Source organism: Ischnura elegans, chromosome X, assembly GCF_921293095.1.
Source record: "Ischnura elegans chromosome X, ioIscEleg1.1, whole genome shotgun sequence".
Lineage (NCBI taxonomy): Eukaryota > Metazoa > Arthropoda > Insecta > Odonata > Coenagrionidae > Ischnura > Ischnura elegans.
The window spans coordinates 7,403,616-7,431,207 of record NC_060259.1 but is presented as its reverse complement, the minus strand read 5'-3'; the positions used below and the strand labels follow the sequence as shown (position 1 = coordinate 7,431,207).

The 27,592-nt window shown below is 39.7% G+C and overlaps 1 protein-coding gene across 4 annotated transcripts in view; it reads left to right on the top strand.

The window, feature by feature from the left end:
* LOC124171875 (putative tyrosine-protein kinase Wsck) overlaps window positions 1-27,592 on the top strand; it is a 170,413-nt gene that overhangs the window by 20,935 nt on the left and 121,886 nt on the right. For all 4 annotated transcript variants that reach the window (XM_046551258.1, XM_046551256.1, XM_046551255.1 and 1 more), the window contains exon 4: window positions 24,119-24,270. In XM_046551258.1, coding sequence (XP_046407214.1) covers window positions 24,119-24,270 — 152 coding nt within the window. The remainder of the gene's footprint in view (window positions 1-24,118; window positions 24,271-27,592) is intronic.

The window sequence follows — 27,592 nt, the reverse complement described above, 5'->3', positions numbered from 1 at the left end:
ATTCATGTCTCATGAAGATAACTTTTTGTTGGCGGATAAATATGTATTTTTTGGTAATCAGAGCAATGACCTTGGTGAAATAGGACTAGCATCATTATTTTTTTCCTGCTGTTGTCATTCAACTTTGTTCTTACTCTTGACGTTTGTGGCGCTGATGTAGCGCGAGACAGTGCTGGTAGGCAGTCACGCCTGAACGATGGCAGGGAGAGGTTCGGCAGATGCCATGCTCCCTCATTAGTGACTCAGTGCAAATGTATTCTTTGTTCGTGGAATCCTGCGATGTGAATTGCAGCGTAGTAAAATTATAGTGACACAGTCCACTATCTTTCATTACCGCACCAAACTTTTTTTGGTCCTTCGGGATTCGATTCTACGAATGAAGATTTACCGTTAGGTCGTGTGGCTACGGGCGAGCTAGGCCACTTCTACGCAGCTCCAAGAGTATGACCTTGGCGGGCATCGCGCGTTCTCGGCAGCGCTAATCTCCACGCTATCTCTCAGTCGGTGCTATCTTTATCATTATCTCTCCGTTGGCGCCTCTACGCTCCATACCAGGAGGGCGAGCATCTGCTGTTGGAACTCATCGCGGTTCATCGTCTGTGGTGTATCAGCAGCGGGCGGCGATCTTACAAGCTAAGCCATACGTTTAGTCTGGTTATTTCTTTGTCCGTTTCCTTTGTCTTTTTCCTTTTTCTTTTCCTTTCCTAGACAAACACCTTACTTCCTATTCCCTTAACTTTAAGGATAGATTCTAAAGCCAAACATATGCTTATAAAGACTCTAGGTTTGGTAAAGGCGAGTCTGACCCAAATGAAAACTTATGCGGATAAGTTTGACGAAGGGTCAGATATCGTCAACTTAAGGCTTCGTATTGAGAGGATGCCCAATATCTTTCAAAAATACAACGAGGTTCAACGCCAATGGGAATTGGGTGACGATGATGATGATCATTTACAGGCTAGAGAAACTTTTGCGGAAAGGTACATGGAAGTACTCGCAAAAATGACCTCTATTTTGGAAGAAGACTCAAGTCCTTCGGTCCAATCTTCGGATCATGGTGGAGGTAGCTCACGGTCAAGACAGCTGAAGCTACCAAACATTAAGTTGCCCAATTTTAACGGAAATGCAACAGAATTTCGACATTTCCACGACATCTTCACCAGTTTAGTGTTACACAATGATGACTTGGATGATAGTCAACGCTACTATTATTTACTGTCCTCTCTTAGTGGTGAGGCACATAAACTAATAGAGAACTTGCCCATAATTTCTGACAACTTCAAGGTAGCTTGGGATATGGTTTGTAAAAGGTATGATAATCCCAAACTTATCGCCACAGCACATATCAAACGTCTCTTTTCACTGACAGCAGTGAGTAAGGACTCAGTTGTTGACATGAGAGCATTGGTCAATCAGTTGGTTAGTAATTACAATCAGGGTTCCCACTCAACCGTGAAAACCTTAAAACCGTGAATTAGCCGTGAATTTCGTCTACCGTGAAAAAACCTGGAAAAAGCCGTGAATTTCGTCCTTAAACCTTAAAAATCTCTCAATCTTGATAATAATACCTTCCCAGAAATTTTCAACTTCGTTCGTAGCGAGGGCACTTCTATTCATTGTGGCGAGCATCGTCGCATGTGTCAGAAAAGCGTGGGAACGAATGTTGCCTGAAGAAAAAAAAAATATTTTCCCAGCGCAGGCCTTTTCTCTCCCCCCACCTGAAATATGACGCCACTTCTCATCAGCTTGTTTATTTTCCTCGACTGTCTTGGTTTCCCCTCCCTCGGTCACTGCTTAGTCCCCCTTCCACCCAAATAGGCGTCCCAATGGCTGCAGCGACCACTTTCGAAACTAAATCTAGATGGCATTTGTGTCGAAAAATTTGAACGTTTATTCAACACCCTCAAACCTGTGATTGGAAGACCGCTAACCTGGACAACTTGCTATGCGCTGTGGACACTACGCTCATTGCGTTTGAACCGGGCGACAGCGAGCTTTCGGCGCGACGTTACTAATTGTCGCGCGTTGCGGCCTGAAAACGAGAGAAGATTTCCGCTTATGGCAATACTGCATTACACGATTTCCGCATGCGTCGACCTGGGACTTGCCAGTTTTACGTCGCAATCGGAAAGTTTGTATGGAAATATTTGACGGGTGATAAAGTAAAGTGAATGTGAAAATAACATGTTTCAGCAGGTATTTATTATGTCTTTATATATGTATTTCAAACCATGTGAATTATAATGTACTTATTTGCACCTATCGAAGACAAGGTTTTTTTTCCTCCTAACTCCTGCAGAAAAGAGGGTTCGTCTTACAATCGAATGCAAAATTCTCGACGTCAATTGGGTTGCATAATTTTCGTCGGAAAAAATTATGGATACCTGAGGTTGTCACCTAATATATATATAGCCATACAACGAAAACTCGACGTCAAAAATACCTGAAAAGTAATTTAGCTTATTTAATTTTGTATTAAAATGAAAAACTATTGCCATTTTAGGCAGCAGGTAAAGCGTGCGTGCCAATCAATCGCCGGGTGCACTTCTGCCGTGTCCGCGAGATCGCCTGCTTTACCCTGAATTCGGCTCCATTCAAGTTAGAGCTTGATCAACTTACAAAATTTTTGTGTGATTGATTACAATTTACCTAAATTTTAACCAGAGGCAGATCCAGGATTTCTTTCTGGGGAGTGGGGAGCACAAGCAAAGCCGTATCCAGGATTTTGTTCTGGGGGGGGGGGGGCACAAGGATACCTCATGATACAAAACGAGCGCAATGATAATGTGACCGTTTTCAAAATCTTGCATATTTTTTAAGTGTCTGGGGGGTATGTGCCCCCGTGCCCCTCCCTATATCCGCCTAGGATTGTTACGTTAAAGCCTCAATGCCGTCGCGATATAAACTGCTACAAAGTCGTTCCATTTTTCCCAGAGCAACAGTATGAAGGGAACATGATTTGCCTCTGATTAGAGTGATCGATTCAGTTTTGGTTTCAGAGTATTACGATAGCAGAGAAAAGAAGTCCTTACACTGCCGCTTTCAAAAGAAAAGTTATACGGTGGAACCTCAATCTATCGTTCCCGCATTGATCGTTCGCCGTTTCTGGTCCCAAATAAAGTTCCTTATAGACAATGTAATTTTTTCCCGCATCTATCGTTCCCCGAAGTATCGTTTCTCGCATTGATCGTTTGAAGATCGCGGTTCCGACGCATAATTTTCCCGCATCCATCGTTAGACGAGAAGGAGACGAAATAAATACAATGTGTCATTTATGACTAATAACGAATAGCCCATAGTTGGAATCTTCCCCAAGAGATGGAACTGCCATTGGGAGAAGCTCAGTGCCGTGGGAAAGTAACATTAGCGCATTTCCCAAGATTCGTTATCCCCTTCCATTCAGCATTCGCCTCTCCCCTTCTGAAGCTTTCCTCTTCTTCAAAGTAAAATAAGGCCCCAGCTCGTGCAGGGATTGTATTACGAAGACCTTAGCTTCGAAAAAAATATCGAGTTACACGAGAACAATAGAAACGTGTTTCGCGCTCCCCCCTCTTCTCGCCCACTGACCTTTTTCAGCCTATAGAGCGTTCCACATTTAGTTGACAGTACGGGCCTTATGGATAACAGTGTTGCCAAGCTTCCGCTCCGCCGGCAGGCATCCTAACAGCGTATGCAACCAAACATAATAGAGCGCCAAAATGGTTTAGTTCAAAAAGGAGTTAGGGATCGCACGAAAGACGACGTAAATTAAGGAATTTTTTACCGTAACTAAAATACCTTTGCTGCAATATAAAAGGAAAAGTCTTTTGTTATTTCATGTACGTACTTATTCAATGCACAAGCTGAATAATGAATAATCTGTAATGTAAAAAATAACAATAAATTGAAGGATAATTAAAATTATTGCCACTCCTGAATGAGACAAAATTTATATTCCTTCCTTATTATGCAATATTTTTTGGCTCTGGCTAGTATTACATGAAAGGTGATGTTGTATAAGACATCATCAATCTTTAATTTTTCAAAATTTCCCGTACTTGGTTTATTGTAAATTAAAGATCTCTTTTCAAGCTGACATCTTCAAAGCTAATTTCCTTAATATTCTCTTTCCTCCACCTTGTAGTAGGCAAGGATTCCAATTTCCTTGAGTAATAAGAGGCATTATCTACCACTATAATTGATCCTTCGGGTAAGTTTGCAAGAAGTGAGTGCTCAAACCATCTCTGGTAACACTCGCCACCCACTTCTTCATACTCATCCATTGAGTTCTTTTTGTACAGAAACACATGCGATGCTCCTTTTATGAACCCATTTTCCATTCCTGCGTGTATAATTGCAAATCATCCTCCTCGGAAAGTGGGGGCCAAGCCCAGTATTTAGTCCAGCAAGGAAAGCTTGACGCGGATTTTCTAATTGTTTGTTTCGCAAACTAATGTTCACTATTTGTCCAACATTATTCCAACTTTCGCCTGTGAATACACTCGTCCTGGGTTCGCGACGATATTTTTATAGCTGCCTTAAATAATAATTAATTGTGCCACCAACGAATAATATAATCCCTTTCGATGAGGATGATTCTTTTCCCCCTACGTTCGTACACGAAGCCGATGTCCAAAAGAAGACGAGATAGTGTTGTCCTTTTGTAATCTGGGAGAATACTATCCATATATACCGAGTTTAAGATGGATTTTAAAGTCGGAGGAATATTTTCACGAAGGATTCATGTACCTTCCTTCTAATTCCCGATCGGACAAAATCGTCAAAAATCACTGCTCTCGAATTTTTGTAAGGCTGTCTAATTTCTTTAGTTTTTGAAGGAGTTACCAATGGACCACGGGAGCTTTCATTTCTCACTCTGTAAACAGTAGACTCCGAGCATCCAGTAGCCTTCGAAGTTTCTCGGCAGGCCTCACAAATGCTGAGAGATTTCCTGGAGTACGATAAGACTGAGCACCAACTGTCTTTCGCGGCTTATAAGCTTCTCACCTTTTCTCCTCTTCTTTGTATCTGACATATTCATTGGGTGTGTTACAGCAGAGATAAGTGTAAAACACACTTCACAATTCTTAAATTCAGCAGACCACACAACACTTGTTCACTCCAAAAAATGCAACGACAAACTGAACGCCTTCGTAAATTCTTCCCACGACCCCTTCGGCTTGGGTCGATTCTGGTGCAGGTTTTATGGTACCCTATGAAAGGAACTCAGAAAAAACCCAAGCCCCCTTTTTTAAAAGGCGTGCACTGGATGTGGTAGTGTATCGCACAGATTATGAGATATTCTCTTTCTTGGTTTCCGCGATGGGACCGAAACACCCGTGGCGAAAGCGTCTTATTTCCAAGCCGCTTGCTTACTTTCGTGTATCAATGTATTCCGATAAAAACACTGCTGTTACGACGCATGAGTATTCTCTGTTTAGGATATCAAACGAATAGATTAATACATTTCATAGTATGCATTGACAAAAAACTCCTTTCCTGCCCGAGAATTTTCCCTTTGCGCGCAAGGAAAAGCAAGAAGCCCGGCCCAGCGGCGCCGTAATATTTTTTCTTAAGATCAAAACCTTGTAACTCGCTTCAGAATTGATTTAAGTTAATTATTTTTTCACCAAAAATAACTTTGTAGTTTTCATCACATTTGGTATGCAGCATATAGGGACCTACGACGTAAGAAACGTAAGTTAGTACTTTTCACTTTGCAAAAATCAAAATTTTCTTGTCCTAAAGGGTGTTACGTCGGCATATAAACATTTTAACTCAATATTTGTACAATTGGTGAAGACCTTCAAAGAGAAAATAGTGTGAAGAATTTTCTGCTGAAGATTCAATTCAATACAGACAACGGTCAGGCAGAAATTGCGAGAAGAAGATAAAGTAAAAAAATACACGTTTCTGACGGAAATTTAAGGAAATGTTTTTTATAGCTTTAGTTATAATTTTTATCGAAAACTATTGGCACCAATGAATGCAGCATCTCTTTCTACATAAGAATGCAATTTTTTAATCAGTGCATTACGCAACATTAATTTTCGTGCTGTTATAGACAACATCGCGCTCCTGGCCTTATGGAAATTAACATGGGAAACGATTCTCCATAAGAGCCCATACTGTCAACTAAATGTGGAACGCTCTATAACTCCTTCAAAGTTCCTAGTTCCTGGAGGTCAACTGCTGCATGAGTCACGTATTAGCCCAAAAGGTATCTAACAATGATATTCAGCAATAGCTATTATGCTTCTATTAGATTGAAATGTTAGTAATTTGCACGTAATTAAAAAAAAGAGACCAAACGCGACGTATTTTAAGCAAGGAAATAGATGGAAAAATACGATGGTGATTTTTGGCGAAACGCGATATGGTCGTAGCTGAGCTTCTCGGCAGTTAATTCGGCATTTTGTCCCGGAAACATGATATCAGGTTGTTATCAGTTATAAATTTACAAGCTATACTATAAGTCTCACTTGTCAGAGTTACTGACGAAGGAATATCTTCTCAGGATTTTTGTTTCTCTCTACTAACAATCCGAATACATCTGCTCATCTGGCGCTACGATAGAAAAGAATGGATATCTTTAGGGTAAAAAATTTGATGGCGCAGTCATATGGCCACGCTTCGCCCTCTGCAGTATGCTCTGCGTACCCCCGTACGCGATAGCATCAGTTCCGAACTTCACCTCGTACGAGTGGTTCCCTACTTTCCAGGGTGGCTGGATTTCGAACCACCGAGTGTTTTCCATGTGGGTTTAATAAAGTCAGGTTTCATTTTCACTAATTTAATTTTACTCGTCTTCGGACCTCGGCCCCTCCGAAGAAACTATTGAGAACTTTAAGAGATGGACTGAAAATAATTGAACACGAAGAAAAGAATCCGGGCTAGATGCGCGTGAATATTGAAGAGCGCCTTGGGTTGTCCGCTAGCACATCACGGTATGGGTGGGGGTAGAGTGAGCTACCTGGAGAAAACAAGTAGAAATATGAAGGCGAAGATCCAGGTGGGCGTGCCACTGACGATTAACGCAACATTGTTCACGCTTTACACACTACCTCAATTATATTAAAAATATATTCATTAGACAAGAACAATTCAAGTAATCGACTATTTTTGGCGTTCGTCATCCATCTCACAACCAGTCACTGTGCCGGCGAATGCGGTTGTTTTAGGCACAACATGCACATTGCTTTCGTGAATACGTGTACTCGAAATGGTGTTTGATGGATAAGAATTTTTACATCAGACTGAAATCCATAATAGCAGTGTAAATGCCGAGTGGAGAGCAAACATTTTTTTAGTGAGGTGGCGTTTTCCTTCAGAATTTTGAAAGGGATATGGGTCGAATCAACAATATGATCTATGTGTCTTGATAAAGTACTACTATTCCTGTTATTATCTAAAAATATTGTTTGAAACCTTTAATGAATATCTTAATTACTCGCCAAAATCCTGCGTTTCCTGGGACATAGGCAACCTAGCAAAAAATAAAGCATTGATCGTTTTTCCGCATTCATTTTATAATCGTATCGCTATTAGGAAGAAAAAAATTTCCCCTAGTGTAGTTCCAAAAAAGGAGGGTAGTCTTAGAATAGTGTTCGTCTTAGATGTGTGCTAATACGGTGTATGAAATTATTTTTCGATTTATTATGTTCTATAGATAATTTTCATAAAATATTTCCCGTTAAATAAGAGAGAATCAATTTACTATATTCTATAAAAAATTTAAATAAAATATTTTCCGTTAAATAAGAATGATTGGCGTGGGGAAATTCGGTTACTGTACAGTAATAACAAAGTGCGCAAAAAACAATCTCTCGGCGAGGAATTAAAAAAGGACCTCGGGTGTCCGGACGGAAGGAGGTCCGAAGGGTATTTGGCGTCCAGGCAGGAGCGCGGTTGGGCTGGTCCTTTAGCCGGCCCTGAATTTTGCAAACGACAGATCAAGTCATAACAGATATCACTTTTCATTGCGGCGTTAACATTCACAGCGTTTGCCGCGTACGTTAATTTTCTGTTGATATACGGCCAGTGATTTTCTTACTGTTGGCTTATTAACGGACCGTGAATTTAGCGAAATTGTGACCGTGAAAACCTAAAAAAACCGTGAAAACGTGAAAAATTACCGTGAAAACCTGGAAAAAGCCGTGAATTTCATTATTCAGGTAGAGTGGGAACCCTGTACAATGCATTGCATGCGCTACAGTTGGAAATTCCTCTGCATGAAATCCTTCTTTCACAATTTGTTCTTGAAAAACTTGACGAACCTACTCGAAGGGAATGGGAACTAAAAAGGAATTCTTATCAATTCGCACGCTCAAATGAATAGTTAGAATTTCTAGAGAATAAATGTCAGTTGTTAGAAGTGATTAAGGCCAATCAGAATGTGAAACGTGCAGTAAAAAGTTCCAAGCATCAGGAACATGATAAGCAATGGCGGACAAATGCAATAAAAACATATTTAGCACCAATGATCAGTGTATATTCTACAATCAATTGCATTCTTTTCATAAATGCACAGAATTTACCAAGCATAGTGTTCAACAGCGAAATGACTTTGTGAAGCAACATTTTCTTTGTTATAATTGTCTTCAACCTGGACATAGAATGAATAAGTGCAAGTCAGGTAATTGTAGGTATTGCGGTGGAAGGCACCACACTCTTCTGCACGAGATGGAAGGCAGCAAGGCCATGTCAAGGCAGAAACCTTTTTCCACCAATGGATCACCTAATCATTCACACAATGATTTGACAGAGGACGCCAATGGAGTACAAACGAGCAATTCTTATTGTTCTTTGAAGAGTACGTCAGAAACTCAAGTACTTTTATCCACTGCTATGGTCAAGGTATGCGACAACAGCGGAAAATTCCACACCTGTAGAGCATTGCTAGATTCGTGGTCTCAGTCTCACTTTGTGACAATCACTGGTGCAGCGTTTAAATTTGAGGAAAACGAGAAAAAACACACCAATTGAAGGTATCAACACGCAGAAATCTCAAGTGAAACACTGTGTTACTCTTCAGGTGCAGTCTAGATTTAGTTCATACAACATCACAGTAGAGTGTTTGGTTCTACCAAAAATATCAGGAGACATACCTTCAACGTACGTGAATACCGCAAATTGGAATCTTCCAAGGGAACTTCCTCTTTCAGACCCTGCGCTCAATGAACCGGGAAAAATAGATTTGCTGATAGGAGCAGATATCTTCTTTCACATTCTCAAACCTGAGCGGCAGATTAGACCAGGACCTTATCCTTTCATGCAAAATACGGAGTTGGGATGGATTCTAGCTGGACGTTTTCAACATCAGGAGGAGTCAGTGTCACCTGTTCTTCCAAAAAAGACATTCTTTCTAGCAAATGCGCTTAGTCTTGATGATCAGTTAAAACGTTTGTGGGAGATGGACAGCTTTACACAGCCTCCACGATCAAAGGAAGATGTAAAATGCGAGCAGCATTTTGTCAACAACATAATCAGAGATGACGCTGGATGATACGTGGTTCGGTTACCCTTCAAGGAAAATCCCAAATGCTTGGGAGACTCACTGGAAATGGCGACAGTGAGACTTCATCACCTAGAAAGACGTATTTATAGAAATCCTAATCTACGTGAAGACTGTGGAAGATTTTTAGCTGAATACGAATATCTTGGACACATGAAGGTCGCTCAAGATGCCGATTGTGCTATAACAACCTCTTGTTACCTGCCGCATCATCCTGTTGTGAAGGCTTCTAGCACAACTACAAAGACAAGGGTAGTCTTTGACACATCTGCTAAGGCAACTACTGGAAAGTCTTTGAATGATGTCCTTATGGTGGATCCAACGGTTCAACAAGATCTGCAGTCTATCATACTTCGATTTTGAATTCACCAAATCAGGTTTACTGCAGATATAGAGAAAATGTATCGACAGGTACGAGTACATGAACTGGATTGTTGATTTCAGAGAATCTTATGGAGAAACTCTTCGACAGAACCTATAAAAACCTTTGAGTTACAGACAGTCACCTGCGGCACATTGTCAGCACCATTCCTGGCAACTAGGTGTCTGCAACAATTAGCCCAAGACGAAGAAGGCGATTATCCAAAGGGAGCAGAAATCCTTTCTCATGACTTCTACGTGGATGATTGCATATCCGGTGCATCAAATCTCAACGAAGCTCTTGAATGCCAAGACCAACTCATTAAACCATTGAAAAAGGGTGGATTCAACTTAAGCAAATGGTGTTCAAATCATCCAGCATTACTAGAATCTATTCCCCCAGAAGTGCACCTTACACTTCGTCTGGACAGTCAAGACAAGGTGACAACTTTGGGTCTTCTTTGGCATGCAGCAGCTGACCAATTTCAGACCATCAACGGTCTTCATAAATATTTAGAATCAAGATTTTGGAACCATACTACTAAGAGAACGGTGATAGGTGTCATTTCTTCCATTTTTGATCCGTTGGGTCTTACAAGCCCAATAGTGATAACTGGCAAGGTTCTCCTGCAGCAACTTTGGTGAAAGGGAATAGACTGGGATGAAGAAGTACCGGAAGAACTGCTACTGCAATGGCAACGTTGGTACACTCAACTTCAGAAAATTGACGAAATCTTTATTGATAGGCTAGCAGTTGTAAAGGGAAGCCTTAGTGATCTTCAAATTCACAGTTTCTCAGATGCTTCCGAGAAGTCATATGGTGCTTGCATCTATATTCGATCAACCAATGAAAGGGGCCAGACAACAGTTAAACTACTTTGTGCTAAGTCAAGAGTGGCTCCACAGAAAAGGGTTTCGCTTCCATGTCTTGAATTGTGCGCAGCTTTAGTGTTAGCACGTCTATTCGAAAAGGTGACTACTGCAGTTAGCCACATCAAATTCAAGACATTTTTGTGGACTGATTCTACGGTGACATTAGCATGGATAGCAGCATCACCAAGTAAATGGAAAACATTTGTAGCAAATAGAGCGGCAGAGATACAAGAAAAAACGTCAGACGCTCAATGGTGTCACGTTTCATCAGAAGATAATCCTGCAGATTTGATTACCAGGGGAGTAAATGCAGATATCCTTACCCATGATAGAACATGGTGGAACGGACCTTCATGGATTAGCAGAATGCTATCTACATGGCCGAACTCCAGTAAACACGTCATGGCAGAAGAAATTTCAGAACAGAAAAGGGAAAAAAAAGTTCGTAAGCATGAAGGTCCAGACATCTAGTATCATAGAAAGGTTTTCTAGTCTGAGGAAATTGCAACGAGTGATGGCGTATTGTCTACGCTTCTAAGAGAATTCAAGAACCACACGTGTAAGAAGAAAAATCGGTGAATTACCGTATAAGCACGTGTAAGAGGCGCACCTTTTTTCCCAGAAATTGCAGCCGAAAATGAGGGTGCGCCTCTTACACAAACGTCTTATCTTCCCCCCCTCCCCTTCACCGGTCGCAAGTCTAAGGGGGACTGAGTGGCCTTGGTTTTCAGTGTGAGTCAGTCATCTGAAACCCTAGGTCAAAAACAAGCGGCAGGCAGGGGAGTTTCTCCCTTAGTGACGTTTTTTTAAAATGCTCCTGTTTGAATTTCTTGCAAGCATTACACCATCACGTCGGTACCCCAGAGGTGAACATGGAATTCGCGCAGGGTTTTTCGCTCCGGAGGGCGCGCTAAATTTACTGCCACAAGTGGGCATCCCGCGGCATTTATGCTGCATGTAGTAATCGGTTATCAAACGTAGAGAAACGCGTATTTTTGAATGACATACCTGGTTAATAGTCAATATCTGTCTTGCCGAGTAATTTCCATTACGCTGAGGACCTGATTTTCCAAAAATCATCTTCAGACGCTAATATGAGGATTATTGCAACTGAAAATTATATTGGTGTCAAAACCTGCGCTTTAAAAAATTCGAACGAGTGTGTTCATTGTTGGACTAAATTGTGGATGGAAGAAATCAGAAATGCTTATAAGTGATAAGCGTGGAAGGAGAGGTCCAGGGGAAGGAGCGCGATCCCATCTTCGAAGCAAGCAACGAAATACGGAGGGGAAGGAGTGCGCTCCCTCCCCTCCGTATTTCAAGCTACGAGGCTATGAGCGAAGGAGCACGGGTAGAACACGTCCGATCTTGCATGTGACGTCGTTGCCTTCAAAGCGAAGGGGCGAAGGCGCAGCAATATGATATACGCAGTTTGCGTTGCCTAAAGTTTCCAGTCCGTCTCGTCTTGTTTGAATGCGCTTATGCTACGCTTGTTTCTTCCGAAATTGTCCTGTTTGGACTATTTTGAATATTAGTAGCCTTGTTGTAACTATAAATCTTTGTGTAAAACAATTCGAGATTAAAAAACTTAAATTCTGTCAGATATGCATCGCGTTAGATCTCTTTCTTTTTTTGAACCTCGTGCGTGTCATACAATTATTGAAAGCTATCGAGATATCTTCGGGCTCAGGAGATGACTCACCTTGCATTTGGCCTCCATAAACTGTGAGATCGATCAAGGTCAGTTGGTGAGACGGGGTAGGGATGAAACACGTTTCCATTGTTCCCCTGTAACTTGATGTTTTCCTATTTTCCTGTGGGGTCTCGGAAAGGAAAAAAAACGGCAGAGGTATTGGCTGATGGAAGGCCGAGTGTGGTTCCGTTAAATCTACGACGTGGTTATTATCGTACGGCACTGAGATTGCCCTAATTGTTGTCCAAGCTCTTGGGAAGGTTCATGCTAAATGCCTGTCGTGTTTTGTCTTAAAATTTTCCACGGCTGCAATTCTATTGCAATACTCCTGCGAGAGCATTTAAACATAATTGTTCGTGAGTAGGACATGCATCGTAGAGCAACGGCGTATGCGTAGAGAGGATCGGAACTCTTTCTACTCCCTCTTATGCCGCTATTACCGCCGCAGTTATCAATATTTCGTCTTTCAATTAATATTGAAAGAGGAAAGTTCGTTAACTGTCGAAATTCCAGGCGTACATCTGCAACACAGCGCGATAGTATTAAAAAAATGCCGCAAAATATTTTTCTTCATCTCTCCGATGCTCAAAAAGGGGAGCGCCTCTTACACACGCTTATACGGTAACTCAGGAAGAAATGGAGAAATCACTTCAGCTCTTGATCAAGATGGTGCAGTACATTGAGTTCTGTCAGGAGATACACGACCTTAAAGGCAATGGGGCAGTTAGTTGTAAGAGCAATTTAAAATCCCTGAATCCAATCTGTTATGAGGATGGACTTCTACGGTTAGGAGGCCAATTGCAGAATTCCGACCTTCCCTTTCAACAGAAGCATCTTACTATTTTACCACAACGGCATCATTTGACCAAACTCATAATCCAAGAGGAACACAAGCGACTTCTTCATGTTAGAGGTCAATTTTTATTGAATTCACTGAGGGAGAGATTTTGGATCCCTAATGGAAGAAATGTGATTAGAATGATAATCCATCGCTGCTTGCCTTGTAGCAAGTTAGGGGCTCAAGCAACGACACAGTTAATGGTACAGCTTCCGAGCTGCAGAGTTAATCCCTCAACACCCTTTAGAAATACAGGGAATGACTATGCTGGACTTTTTTTCATAAGATCAGGTTCACTGCGATCCAGAATAAGAGTTAAATGCTATACAGCAGTGTTCATATGTCTTGCCATGCGTGCTATACATTTGGAGGTAGTTTAATGACATGACAGCTCAAGCATTTCTTGCAGCCTTTAAGAGATTCATTTCTCGTCGAGGGAGGTGCCAAAATATCTACAGTGACAATGGGACTACGTTCGTGGGAGCCGACAAGGAGTTGTGAAGCTTACATGAGACCGTGAGTACAGTTCCAAAACATGAATCTGTAACTGAGTTTTCAAGTAGAGAAGGGATATGCTGGCACTTCATTCCACCCCAATCTCCTCACTTTGGTGGAATATGGGAGGCTGGTGTTAAGTCCTTCAAGTATCATCTGAGAAGAGTCATGGGAATGGCGTGCTTGAGCTTTAAAGAATTCACCAGTCTTGAAACGCAAATTGAAGGGTGCCTCAATTCAAGGCCTTTAGTTGCTCTTTCCAACGATCCAAACGATCCCTCTGCCTTAACTCCTGGCCATTTTCTCATTGGCCAACCCATTACTTCTATCCCAGAACCAGATCTATTTGACGTAAGAATTGGCTTGCTTTCCTAGATGGCAGCAGATGCAGCGGCAGTTGCAGCAGTTCTGGAAGAAGTGGTCGAATGACTATTTGACTACTCTGCAGCAAAGAAACAAGTGGTCCATAGTCAGGAAATACATAAATCCGGGTGCATTAGTGGTTTTAAAGGAAGACAACACTACTCCAATGTCCTGGAGCCTAGGCGTAATTGAACAAGTTTGTCCTGGTGTCGACGGACTTGTGCGTGTGGCAACAGTGTGAACCAAACAGGGAACATATAAGAGGCCCATAAATAAGATTTTTATTTTGCCTTTAAATGAAACTGACATTTGATTACATTTTATTTTGTATTATTAAAAAAATGGGCCCTATATCCATTTTTTAGCGGGCGGTATGTTCCGAATCATGACGTTTGTGGCGCTGATGTAGCGGGAGACAGTGCTGGGAGGCAGTCACGCCTGAACGATGGCAGGGAGAGGTTCGGCAGATGCCATGCTCCCTCATTAGTGACTCAGTGCAAATGTATTCTTTGTTCGTGGAATCCTGTGATGTGAATTGCAGCGAAGTAAAATTATAGTGATACAGTCTACTATCTTTCATTACCGCACCAAACAACTTACATGGAATGCTACTAATTGTTGAGCATTTTGAAATTAATGAATTTCACCAAACCCAATCAAATCAAAAATAAGAAGAATCAAAAAGATAAATTTTGACTCAAAAAGTACATGTGCCATATAATGAGGGCTTCAGAAATTAAATTATGGAAACTATCACATTTCCTGAAAGGACATCCACTAAAAAGGAAAAGGCGACAAATGTTTTTTAGCAGTATTTCATTAAAGCATATTTTATACTGTCAATGAGTTAGTGATAGTTGGAAGCTCACTCTCCTAAAACCACTGAGTCACTTTCAATGGAACACTATTTTTGTCTGTGGGCACAGATAATTTTGGCCATTTTTGTAAGTACTGTGGTATCTTCTTGAAAGATTCTCTCCTTTGGCTTTGCCATGGACGCACAAGCCTGAATCACACAATCATTTTTTTCATCCATCTGGAGCTACAGCTCCACCTACAAAGGGAAAAAGTGACTGTTTCTTGTGATCACATCTCGCAATGACTTGGGTGAAGGTTTTCTATTACTTTTTCCATCACTCGGCATGTCCAGGTTAAACAAAAACTAAGTCAAGTCCATTTTTCTGCAGCTGAGACTTAAGCTCCAAACCATTACACAGCGTTCATCTTGTCAAGTGCTACCACCTCCGAATTTTAAGATCATGTATAACCAATTTTGAAGCACATTAACCAAAAACATGGGTGAGATAATTAAGATGTACTTTGAGAGAATGTAAATTCACCCACATTAATTCTCTAGAGTGGGTCATTCGGAAAAAACATACAGGAATATTAATGGATAAATATGCTGTTTTCATTCAAGATTACATGGATATTTTGTTTAATATCCTATTATTAAGGTATATGATATGAATGCAAAATTTTGTGGTGGTAGTCTCAATTAATAACAAAATCTGTTTGTTTGTTGAGCATATTTCAACGAAAAGAGCCGTTATATCATATTGGTAGAAATCTGTGAAATTGGTTTTATTTTTTCTATAATTTATTTTAAAACTATGTGATTTCGGTGTTGTAGAAAATCTTGGTGGTGTTATTATAACATTAAAATTGCTGCACATTTCTAGGTATTTTATTGTTTTTTGATGCACATTTCACGATTGCTTATACTTTTTTAAGCATTTTAACTATCATTAAATTCATTTCAACGGTACAAAATTTCTGATAAAACGAAATGAAGGTAATAGTTCAAGGCACATATGTACATCAGAGGTTCAAGCATTAATATTATAGAGTGAGCAAGAAAATGTGCACCGTAAATACTTCACTTAATTAATTATCTTTGTGAGGAAGACTTGAGCAAAAATTGACCAAATAGTACTGAAATTTGTTTTCAGTTTCATTGTATTAATTTAGACCAATAATACAATATTTAAGCTCTTCCTGCCTCTTTTTCCCTGTAATCAGAATGTATTCTTGGCGAATACGATCAGCAGATGGCAAATCCCCACTACCCTTCATGTATATACTTCTGAGAGCCTTTCCCGAATTTTTGGGTTATCAAGTTTCTCTACACTAATTCCAGCACTTAAAAATGCTTCAGTATTAGGGACAGCTAACTCCTCTTTCGCCTCCTTCACTTTCTTTGACTGAGTAACTGTCTGTTCAAATGATAGCTGTCGTTTTACGAGTCCCCTTTCTTTTGCACGCTTATGTGTATCGCAATTGATGTGCTTTGACAAAGTGTCATGTCTTTCAGATTTCAGAAAGTCTTTTTTACCAAAATTTACTCAGTACATAATACTTCGTCTTTCACACAAAATCCTACTGAGCTAAATTCACTTGCCCTGGTATGAACGGTAACTCTAGGTTTTCAGCATTTTAAAATTCCCTTCCTTCAGTTGATATATAAGGCTGTAGCCATGATTAAAAAAAGTCCAAACACGAATCACGACCAACATGACGGTGTTTTTAAACCGAGTGCTGGGTACCTATGGTATAACCATAAGTAATGTATAACTTACATTTTGACCAAAATTTATCATGTCGTGGGCTCCCTGTTCATAGCCCTCACCTAGGTGCCGAGGGAAGGTAGATTCAACAAAATCACATAGTATTGATTACAGCTGTTGCCAATCGGTCGAGAAAGGCCGTGAAAGAAGCACACATAAATAAACGCAATCAGATACAAATAAACTTGAACCGGGGGTGTGTTGAAATGATGTTTTTTTCCATTTAAGCTCGGTGGAGCGAATATCCCAAGATCAGTCCGCTAATAATTAGCACCCCCTCTCCTCCTATCCTTTCTGTTCCTTCCCTTCCCCCCACTGCTAGTGCTTCATGCTTTCAAATAACAATAAGTCTTTATGGATGTCTTCAAACGAGACGAATTGTGCTGTTGATGGCAAGGCACTGTCGACGGCTGCTGTGGTCACCGGAACATGCGCCGTCTACAGCGTGAAATGCAGGCAGTGCCGTGCCTTGAGGTCGTCTTCTGGCCATACGAATTTTAGCCAGCACAATTCACGGCACAACGGCGAGAGGTTCAGGCTGCTTTCAGAGGAGACGACTCTCTCGCCACGCCGTGTGTGCCATGCCGTAAACATCGTCTTGTCTGAAAGCAGCCTTCCGTTCCCAGCCAGTGGCCATGTTTAAGTCTACAAAATCATCAAGTTAGCCCACACCTAAGTTTTTCCTGCAATAACTTATCCAGTAACACTGTTTACTGTGTCATGGTGGGTCACCGGAATTACTGCTTTGACGCGTGCCGGGTGTGTGAGCTTATATTTATGCTCTTTCGCGGCCGCATTTAATTTCTTTTAGGTTTTTATTGATTCGGAATGTCTAATTCTTCAGGAGAGAAAGCACTTCATTCTAGATATTTCCGATAATTTCAGGATTGATAAATGTGAAGCGAAGAGAGAGGCCGTGATTATTTTAATGGCAAATTCTGGTGGAGACATCACTCCAGTGTGCAATATTATGTTAATTCAATATGTCGGAGTTCTTAGGACCATACCACATCTTGAGGCATAAAATGTTTGTCACACAAGGAGTGGCAAGGAGTGAAACTGAAAATGGTAGACTACACCATCATCCTACTCCATTTTCTGTTTTTTGTTCTTATCGCTTTCTTTCCTTCTCTATGCATTTATGTAAGGGATAGGAACATCTCTTAGTTCTACGGAAGAAGTAAATGAAAAATAAAAAGATGGAACTTATGGGGAATATTTAGTTTGAATTTTTGATGGGACATCTTTCTCGAGTGAGAAGAGGAGCGGAGGGGTGAGGGAAGGGTGCGAGGAAGAAGGTAAAAATGGAGGGAGGGAAAACGGAAATTGGTGGAAATTGGTGGTGCTTTGGTGGGCACAGTGATCCCTGGTGCAGAAAGTGCATGGAAAGCTCAAATGTGCGCCTGCTCCAGCTCCGTCAGCTCTAAGGGGGCTATATTACCACTTTATAACACTCGTCAAATGGTGCGTTGTGGGAGGAGGCATGTATGGCAACAGGAAGAGTGGTAGAAAGAGAGGAGACACTTTTGCAAGAGGAGCAACGCCCATTCGTTTGGATGCACGGGAGGGTGATGAATGGGCCGATGTAAAAAGTGGGGCATTTTGCTTGCATGGGAAAAAGTTTATATTGGAGCTTTGGAAGCAGCAGCTTCATTCTCAGCATCCAAGGAGACACTGGTAGGGTATATGGGAGGCAGGGTCAAGGAAAATGTTGGAGGAGGGAAGGGGGAGGATTGATGGCAGCGATGACAGGTAGGGTTAGGGGGTTAGCAGGCTACATTCAAGGCAGGTGGGTTATGCCCCATTCTCACTACCATCATTCTCAACCAGTGTAAAGATGACTTCAGAACCAGTGTGCATTCACACATACCATGGTTAGACACTGGCGACATCTGATGAATGGTAAAGTAAATCCAAGAGAAAAATGAATTGACAAGAGCAAATAACCTGTTGGAAGGAAATAGAGAATGTGCAGGAAAAAGTTCTTGTGTTCATTGCAATTATTTACGACGTATATGCATATTATGAGCTGCTTATGAATTAAATAATTGCTTTCCAGCATCGTCGAGCATTGTTCCTTGCTATGTAGAAGTTAATTCAGATGTGTTCGTCCAACTAATCATTTCATTGATAGTGTGGTTTGCATTTTTCTACTGCTCTATTGAATACAAGTGAAAGTGACTATTTGTAGTAATTTGTTTGGTATCAACAACATATACTACTACTTGCCCTTGATTCGAATGTGTTGACAAATCATTGATGTAGGTGAAGAAAAGAGAACCTAATCTTGAGCCATCAGCCTCAATTTAGGCACACTTATGGTGATTTGGGATCAGACACACTCAACAATATTCAAGTCACATTTCTGCGAGTTATTCGTCCACCATTGAATTGAAGTAAAATAATTTTAATTTATGGTATAGTATCAGATTATATCATGTCCTTTGTCAAAATCAGAAAATAATAATTGCTAAGACTGCAATGCAGCAAAAACTGTGTTTCAATCCTAAATCACCATAAGTGAGCCTCAATTGAGGCTTAGGGCTCAAGATTAGGTCCTCTTTTCTTCACCTTCATCAATGATTCGCTGCATTGCAGTCTTAGCAATTATTGTTTTCTGATTTTGACAAAGGACATGAAATAATCTGATACTATTCCGTAAATTAAAACTATTTTACTTCATTTCAATGGTGGACGAATAACTTGCTGAAATGTGACTTGAATATTGTTGAAATTAAACTCATGAAATAAGAGAGAGAACATGGTAATTTTTTGTGATTATTAGTTCAGTAGATTCCACTCAATGGGTCCAACGGTTACTTGGGGCAGCCACTTAATTGGGGCATATCTTGAAGACCAGAACCCAATAGAGGGATATCCCAGAGTATTCTCCGCTGAATTGGGACAGCATGCAGCTTTATTGGGCCATGAGTCGGCAACATAGACTCTATACTAGCGACGAAATTAAAATTTTTTGTTTTCAGAATACTATTTTTTTTTAAATATTTTCCTCCTTCGATTTACTCTTATTTTTCACAAATGTTCCTATTCTTGCCCAATTTTGAATGCTCTTGTTGTTATACTATCCACAAGAGGGTAGGACTTCTTTAGAGATGGGTCAAATAGCAGATTTCTGGAACTCGAATATCGAATTCGAATATTAAGTCATTGCTCAAATATTTGAATACCTCTAATACTAAACTATGAATGCGGGAATGTTTGACTTCGTTGCCTATGCAGCAGGAAAGAATATTTCGGCGAGTAATTGTGATTTCCTTTAAAGGATTCGAACAGGAATTTAGCTGATTAATAGAATATTTTAATTTTATGGAAACAATTGGGCATATAGTTGATTCAACGAACATCTCTTTCAAATATTCTAAGGGGACACACCACCTCGCGAAAAATGATTGCACGCCGTCTCAGCATTCACACTGCTACGATGGATTTCTGTCTGATGTATACATTCTTATCTACCAAATGCCATTTCAGCGGCACGCCCATCTGATACTCGGCTTCATCCAACTTCTTATTTTCAACAGGTAGCTCGCTTTACCCCCACTCCTGCTGTCAAGTGCTAGCGGACAATCTGAGGCGTTTTGGAAAATGCACACGCATCTCCACCGGATTTTCTTCAATTATTTTCAGTCCATTTTTGGAAGTTCTCACGAGATAAGATGAATTCGAATTGCTATCAGGGAGAAACCAAATATCCTGAGAAAATATCCCTTCGTCTGTGACTGTAACAATAGAGATTTATAGCACAACTCATAAATTGTAACTTGATATATGTTTTCGGAAAAAAAATACCGCATCAACTTCCGAGAAGCTCTGCCGCTCATATCGAGTCTCGCCAGAATGCTAAGTCTCCGTCATATTTTGACATTTATTTCCTCGCAAAAAATGCTTAAATAAAGTCAGAAATGCGTCGCATTTGGTCTTATTCTTTTTTAAATTACACGCACATTACTAATATTTCAATCCAATAAAGGTGTAATATCAATTGCCGAAAGTCATCGTTAGACACCTTTTGGGCGAATAGGTGATTCATGCAGCAGTTGACCTCCAGAAACTGGGAACTTTGAAGCAGGTAGGCTGAAAAAGGTCAGTGAGTGAGAAAAGGGAGGCGCGAAACACGTTTCTATTGTTCTCGTGTAACTTGATATTTTTTCGAAGCTAAGATCTTCGTAATATGATCCCTGCGTGAGCTGGGACCTTTTATTTTATTTCGGAGAAGAGGAAAGCCTCAGAGGGGGGGCTAGTGCTGAATGGAGGGGGATAGTGGATCTTGGGAAATGTGCTAATGTAACTATCCCACGGTACTCATGCAGCAGTTGACCTCCAGAATTAGGGAACTTAGAAGCAGGTAGGCAGAAAAAGGTCAGTGGGGGAGAAAGAGGGAAGGGTCAAACATGATTCTATTATTCTCCTGTAACTTGATAATTTCTTTTGAAGCTTTTCATTTATGGTCTTCGTAATACAAACCCTGAGGGAGCTGGGACCTTTAGTTTGATTTCGTAGAGGAGGAAAGCGTCGGAGGCTGAGGGCTGATGTATGGAGGGGGGAGTGGATTTTGGGAATTGTGCTTCGTAGTTACTATCCCACGGCATTGAGGTTCTCCTGGTGGGGGAAACCGGGGATTTTCGGATTTTTTCACCCGATCACTTTCGGGTCCTCACGTCGAACTCTTTTCACTGTTCTTATCTGCGAATTTGATGCAGTTCGTCTACTTGCCTATAACAACGCTGCATGCACTAAACGACTAGAGTTCTTCACAATTTTCCGAGTCAACTACCAATGACAGTGTTCGGCACGAAATTCAAAGTATTCGAGAGCGTACCTCTAGCATAACTATTCGAGACCTCGAATATTGAATTATTTCTAGTATTAGAGTATTTGCGGATACTATTCGCACATCTCTACTTTTCTTTAATAGGACTAAGTAAAAGACATTCATTCAGCATGGCCCGAGGCTGTGAAAAATATTTTTAACTAAATTGTTATAATAGGGTAGTTTCCTTCATCAAAGAAACCGAAAGGCATTGATTACGATTTGTTACCCACCATTACTGTATTCATAATATACAAATTATTTCGTTTTAGAAATACCGGTTTAGACGAATGGCAATGGTCCATTTTTATCCTCATTTGAAAAGGGCCAGATTGGCGCCCATGCGATGCCACTCCACGTGACGTCACAGGGTCCTAGTTTCTATAGGAAAAGATAGGAGTTATACATCGTCCGAGATTACCAATGCATGCATGAGGCGCAGAGCTCAGGGAAACATGTCTTAATAATCACCTATTAAAACTGGCTAAGGTCGGAAAGTTTTCTTCGTTTGATAAGGTATTAATAAACCTTTTTTAAGCCAAGCGCTACCAGACAGCAAGGTACTCAGCTACCCTCTAGCATCCTGCGTCCTATCAGCGCTCAGAGCCTCGATCAAGGTCACCTCACAAGGCGGGAGGGGGAACCAGAAATACGTCACACGGAGAGATTTCCTTACCCGTCGCGTTTTTGCGTGCTTGAAAATTTTCACTTTTCATTTTATTGCGAAAATTAGATATCGTCATTTAAAAATCTAAAAGCATGAAATACGTACTCCAGGAGTAATAATCTTCCGATATAGGCAATAAAAAATAATAGGAAACCACCCTATTCTTAAAATTGATTATAATTTGACTAAACTCGCTGATTTATTAATCAAAGTATGTAATGGTTTAATATACTTAGGTTGCATTATAAATGTTCTTTAGTCTTCTTTCTATCATTTCAATGTTTCTTTAAGCCCATATACAGGATAGTTCGCCTAATTGGGGTAGCCGCTTAATTGGGGCAAAATGCACAAGTCCCGATATGTCCCAATTAACCGGAATCTTCTGTATCACCCGACTTTATTTTCTACAGTAAAATCTAACTAGCAGTTAGCCCGATATTTTATATTGGTATGGGAGGAACTTTTGTTCAAGGATGAATGTAAGGGATCTTTTTTAAACTGGGACAAAGAACTCTTACCTAAACATTAAAATCATTTTGACTGTCAGATTTTTATTGAGGTAGTTTCACACATTTTACATTATTTCCAGCAAAATATTTATAGAGATTATTCAATGTGTCCGTAACAATACAATGCAAGCTAATGGCCAATTCATTACAAATTATAGTATATCGCATATCTTACATCAAGTTTAAAATCTCATAATATTCAACAAATGAATCTGTAGCACTTTCCTGTGAATGAATTCTGAAGAATCTATTTCGCTAAGAACGGCTGTCTCCTCTTCGAATGCTTTACTTTCTGTTTTCTTTCCTCCCATACCACCTTGTTGCTGCTTCGCCTTCTTCTTTTTCTAACCAGCTTTTAACCAACTTACGTTTGCACACGCATGAACTACTGCCAACCATGGTCGGAAAACGGTGGTCAGAATCCCAACCACGGTTAACGGTAACTTGCGTTCACACCTCGTTTTGTAACCATGGTCGTGGTTAACCGGCATAAGAAGAGCATAGTGTGAACAGGGCATTACATGCCTGTAACAGCCAAATGCATACTAATTCCAGGGTGGGGAGATTGAGGGCGGAGTCAGTGGGGTGGGGATGCAATAACAGAAACTTTGAAGCGGTCATTTAATAGGGAGTTGTGGGGCAAAGAATGTGTGGGTACTGAGAGAGATGCGTGGGGGATGAGGGATAACAGGTGATTATTTATTCTGAGGTTAAGGGGGGGGTGATGCATTGGCTTGAATTGAGAGCTGGGGAGAAGTTGAGAGGTGGGGTGGTGGTGACTGGCTGGGGTTTTTGAAAAGGGTGGGTGGCTTCGAAAATGGTGCTTAGAGTTGGTGTTCATTTGTAACTGATCGGTGAAGAGAAAATCTGGGTCAATTTTTTAAATGTTAATTACTCACTCGAGGTTTATCAACTCCACACTATGTATTTTTATTCTAAACTTAAAAAAAAGTTTAAAAACCAAAACTAAATCCATAACTAAACCAAAGAAATGTTACCTAAGCAGGCAAAAATAAAAAAAATACAATCGAAGAAGTATTAAGAATTCTTGTGACTTTTTGTTCAAGGAGCTTAAAAGATAACGTGTATCACAAATTAATAAAAATATCGTGTTGATTGTTACTCCTAATATTGTCTTCAAAGAAGTAAACTCTCTGTATTGTATTCATATGTTTTGTATATTTTTGCAAGAAAACATGTATAAAGAAAGTGCCTAACGATACACCTTCTTCTCTATGCCAAGCCCAATCACACCTTTTCCTTAACATACTTGTTCCCTGATTATGTAAAAGTGCAAAATTTTTGCACAGGTTACCTAGTCAGTTTTATTCCCCATGTGTGACCTTAGAATGTAGATCCCTCCACCATTTCCTCTGATAGTGACTCATACCTAAATTGAACATGAAGTTGTTTCTGTTTTTCGTTCAAGGTATGCAGGCTTGCACAATGCCAGGAATTGTTTATGTGGCACCAACAGTGGATCTCTGGTGAAAGGTGACTGCTTCCTGCCATGTTCCAAAAAACCTACTCAGTCATGTGGTGGACATGATTCTGTTGATATATATGACACAGGATTAAGAGGTGAAGTCTTATTTCGAGTTTAAATTTTATTTTTTTAATTTAATTTAAAATTGCAAATTTAAATTTTTATTTTTTAAATTGTGAAAAGGCTATGGTAAAGGGAGTACGAAGTGTGGTTGAGTGAAGTGGAGGTACGGCCTACCGCCATTAGATGAATGGGCCACTCATCTTTTTACCACTAACAGGAGAACAGTGAAAGCAAACTGGCTATTCAATCTCCAAGTTCAATATTTCAACCTCTCTCCACGTGTGTCAAACGTAATGGGTCGAAACTATTCCCTCTCATCCCCCTCCACTCAAATTTTGGGATCTGAACTTAACTATGAGCAGCGAAGTTTTGATTAATTTAGTTTCATTCCCGGGGTAAAGTTACGTCCCAGGTCGAAACTAAACTCCTTGGTGATTTTAATTTCGTGCGGAAATTAAACTAAACCCAGGCCTCGTATTTTTATTTCACTCCGGGGCGAAACGAAACATTTTTGTTTAGCTTCACTTGCCAACCCTGCAGAATGTATTATGGGTGGGGGAAAACTATTCCTAAAAATGATTTTGAAGCCATTTAACTTTCCTGAATATTGCTCCCCAATTTTCTGTTTCAGAGTTGGACTTATGTAAAGTAAATCCTATGTTGAACTTTGACTTTTGTGAACTTTCAGTGACTTGATTTACAAGTCCAGTATTACAGTATTTTGCCGATCATTAGGAGTTAATTATGGAAGCTCTGTGATTCTCAAGTAAACTCAACTCCATGAATATAGGTAACTTTTGGAAATAAAAATATTTTTTTATATTTAACTTATTATGTCTATGCTGTCTTCTTACAAGGCTATATTATGAGTATTTACTAAGAATTTCAGTCAAATATGCTTAAATATGTAGGTAACCTAGGTTCAAAGTCATCTCTTCATCAGCTGTTCAAAAATTACCATTTTCATAGGACGTGTAGCCATATCAATGCTTGACTATAGGTATTTTTATTTCTCTTGATAATTATAATATCAAAATATAGTACCATATAAGAGTTTCTATCATAAAGTTGTATTAATTTTGCCATAATATAATGGTAAAACACCGTGTTTAAAAATACATTGTTTCTTTGTCCCGTACGTAACATAAAATAGATAATTTTCTTTTTTCACCAAGTTTCTTGACAGACAACTACTCAAAATAAGATTTTCTAAACAGGTTTTGTGTCAAACTAAATGATTATAATGTTTTAAAAAAAAAATTGAATTTAAACATACCCTAATGCTCAATTTCTTTCTGTCCCGTACGTAACATTACGTACAGGGCATTACATAAAATAATGTGCAATATGTACACATAAAAATGAATTCCTTATGTCATATCATTACTAAATGTTGAGAATATTTAACTCTAAAACAGAAAATGAAGCCATATTTACATTTAGGCCAGAAAAGTCTAGGTCTATGGTAATAACCTAGACTTAAACCTAAACTTAGGTCTGAAACTTAAAATAGTGCTCTGGACACTCAAAGTTGGGGAGTTTTGCACAGCTATGCAGAAGGGGACGTACAGGTATTATGTACGTTTATGTCATAACATTAGGAAGTGGCAGAGGAGTAGGTGCTGTGGATGAAAGTATGCATTGTAGTAAACAGAGGAACAAGTGAAATTTTAGGTGCATGGAGGGAGGGTAGGGAAGGTTAGAAAAAAGTAAGGTGTATGAAATGGTAAAACATGATTGTTTAACTCCTATGTTTTATTTGATTTTGTTACCTCAATAACTGTTTTATTTGATTTTTCACTCTTCAGTTCTTCAAGACAGGAAGTAGGAACTTGATTTCTTTTGTCTCAGTGTGTGGTAGGCCTCAGATGCGAAATCACCGGGATATTTGTTCTCAATTAGATATTTGGTGATACTAGAATCTACAGTCGCCTTTAGCCAGCACGTCATACATGTTTCAGTGTGCGAGTGATTACAGCACTTGTTATTTTTGTGACTGATTATTACGAGGGGATGAAGGTCAGAAAATAATCGATGTGGACTACATGGAGTATTTTTATTTAAGTAAGTTTACATAAGCACCACAGAGTAATGCCTGAAACTTTTAAGATTTGAAATTTATCATGTAAGATATTCTGTAATGAACACCAAACCGATCACCCACCTCCTGAGGCGGGTGTTGTAGCACATAAGGCTTGCTGGTGGTAAAGATAGGTTAATAACCTGGCCTTGGCGTTAATGTGCTCGCAAAGGGCCGGCGGGATAGACTCACTGTTTTCCTTTCATTATTAACCACACTATGTTCAGGGAAAAATAAAAATAAACCTTATGCTTATTACAGTATAACCTCTTTACATCGTAATGGAGGGGACCAAAATTTGGGCATTTCGATGTATGGAGGTTCACTATAGAGAGGTTTTAGTGGTAGGCACCATTTTTTTCATATCCTTGGGAAATAAATGGTGCTACTGTCTTTTAAGCCATTATATTAATATATTTAAACATATAGGTATGCATAAGTGAACATATATTTACAATTTAATGATTACACAAAGGTAAAAGAAATTGTTCAAGAGGCCTTTTTAGAAAATAAATTAGTTAATGGGTTTGCTTAAAAAATTTTTCTCTCTTCTTTCTCTCTCTTTCGAAATAATGTTTTCAAATCCACAAGCACTTTTGAATGCCATTTTCACTACAAAAAAATCACTAGCTGTTTTCGTTAATGCTTTTTGACCTAAGAAATAATTCCCTGGTCTAAGGGTTGCAATTTACTAATAGTGTTCGGAGGAAAGAACAATAGTTTTTTATTTCTAAACATAATTTCTTCATCCTCATATTTAACTGCCTGAGTTTTTTTTGTTTGTGCAGCCTAGATATTCAGTTTCTTCTGTTTTTCCTCGGTTGTTTACAATAGATGTGAGGGTGAATGATGGTATTCCAAAGGTCACTGCCTTCTGCCTGTCCTCGTTGATGGCTAGGAAAATGGCTAATTATGTGGTAATGTCAAGCAGACGCCTTCTTTTATTTCTTGAATCCATCATCAGCCTATGATTAATTAAGTAATTTTCATATTTTATGGCAAATAATTGAAAATACTCCTTATTATATCTTTTAGAATTGATTTATCATTCTTATAATATGTGACTTGTTAAAGTTTATAAAAAAATAAATAAACACGTGACTACTACAAAAAATTGAGCGTAATTTTGAAAATTTTGTTGAATTCCCTCTCTCCATAATACAATGCACGTGGCGTTCCTAAGAAAAACGCTGTCGAAGCCACACAGAAACGCTAGGTCTGCGAAAGGACATGATTTCCGCTAAGCGCAATAAATTTTAAACCACGATCGTTCA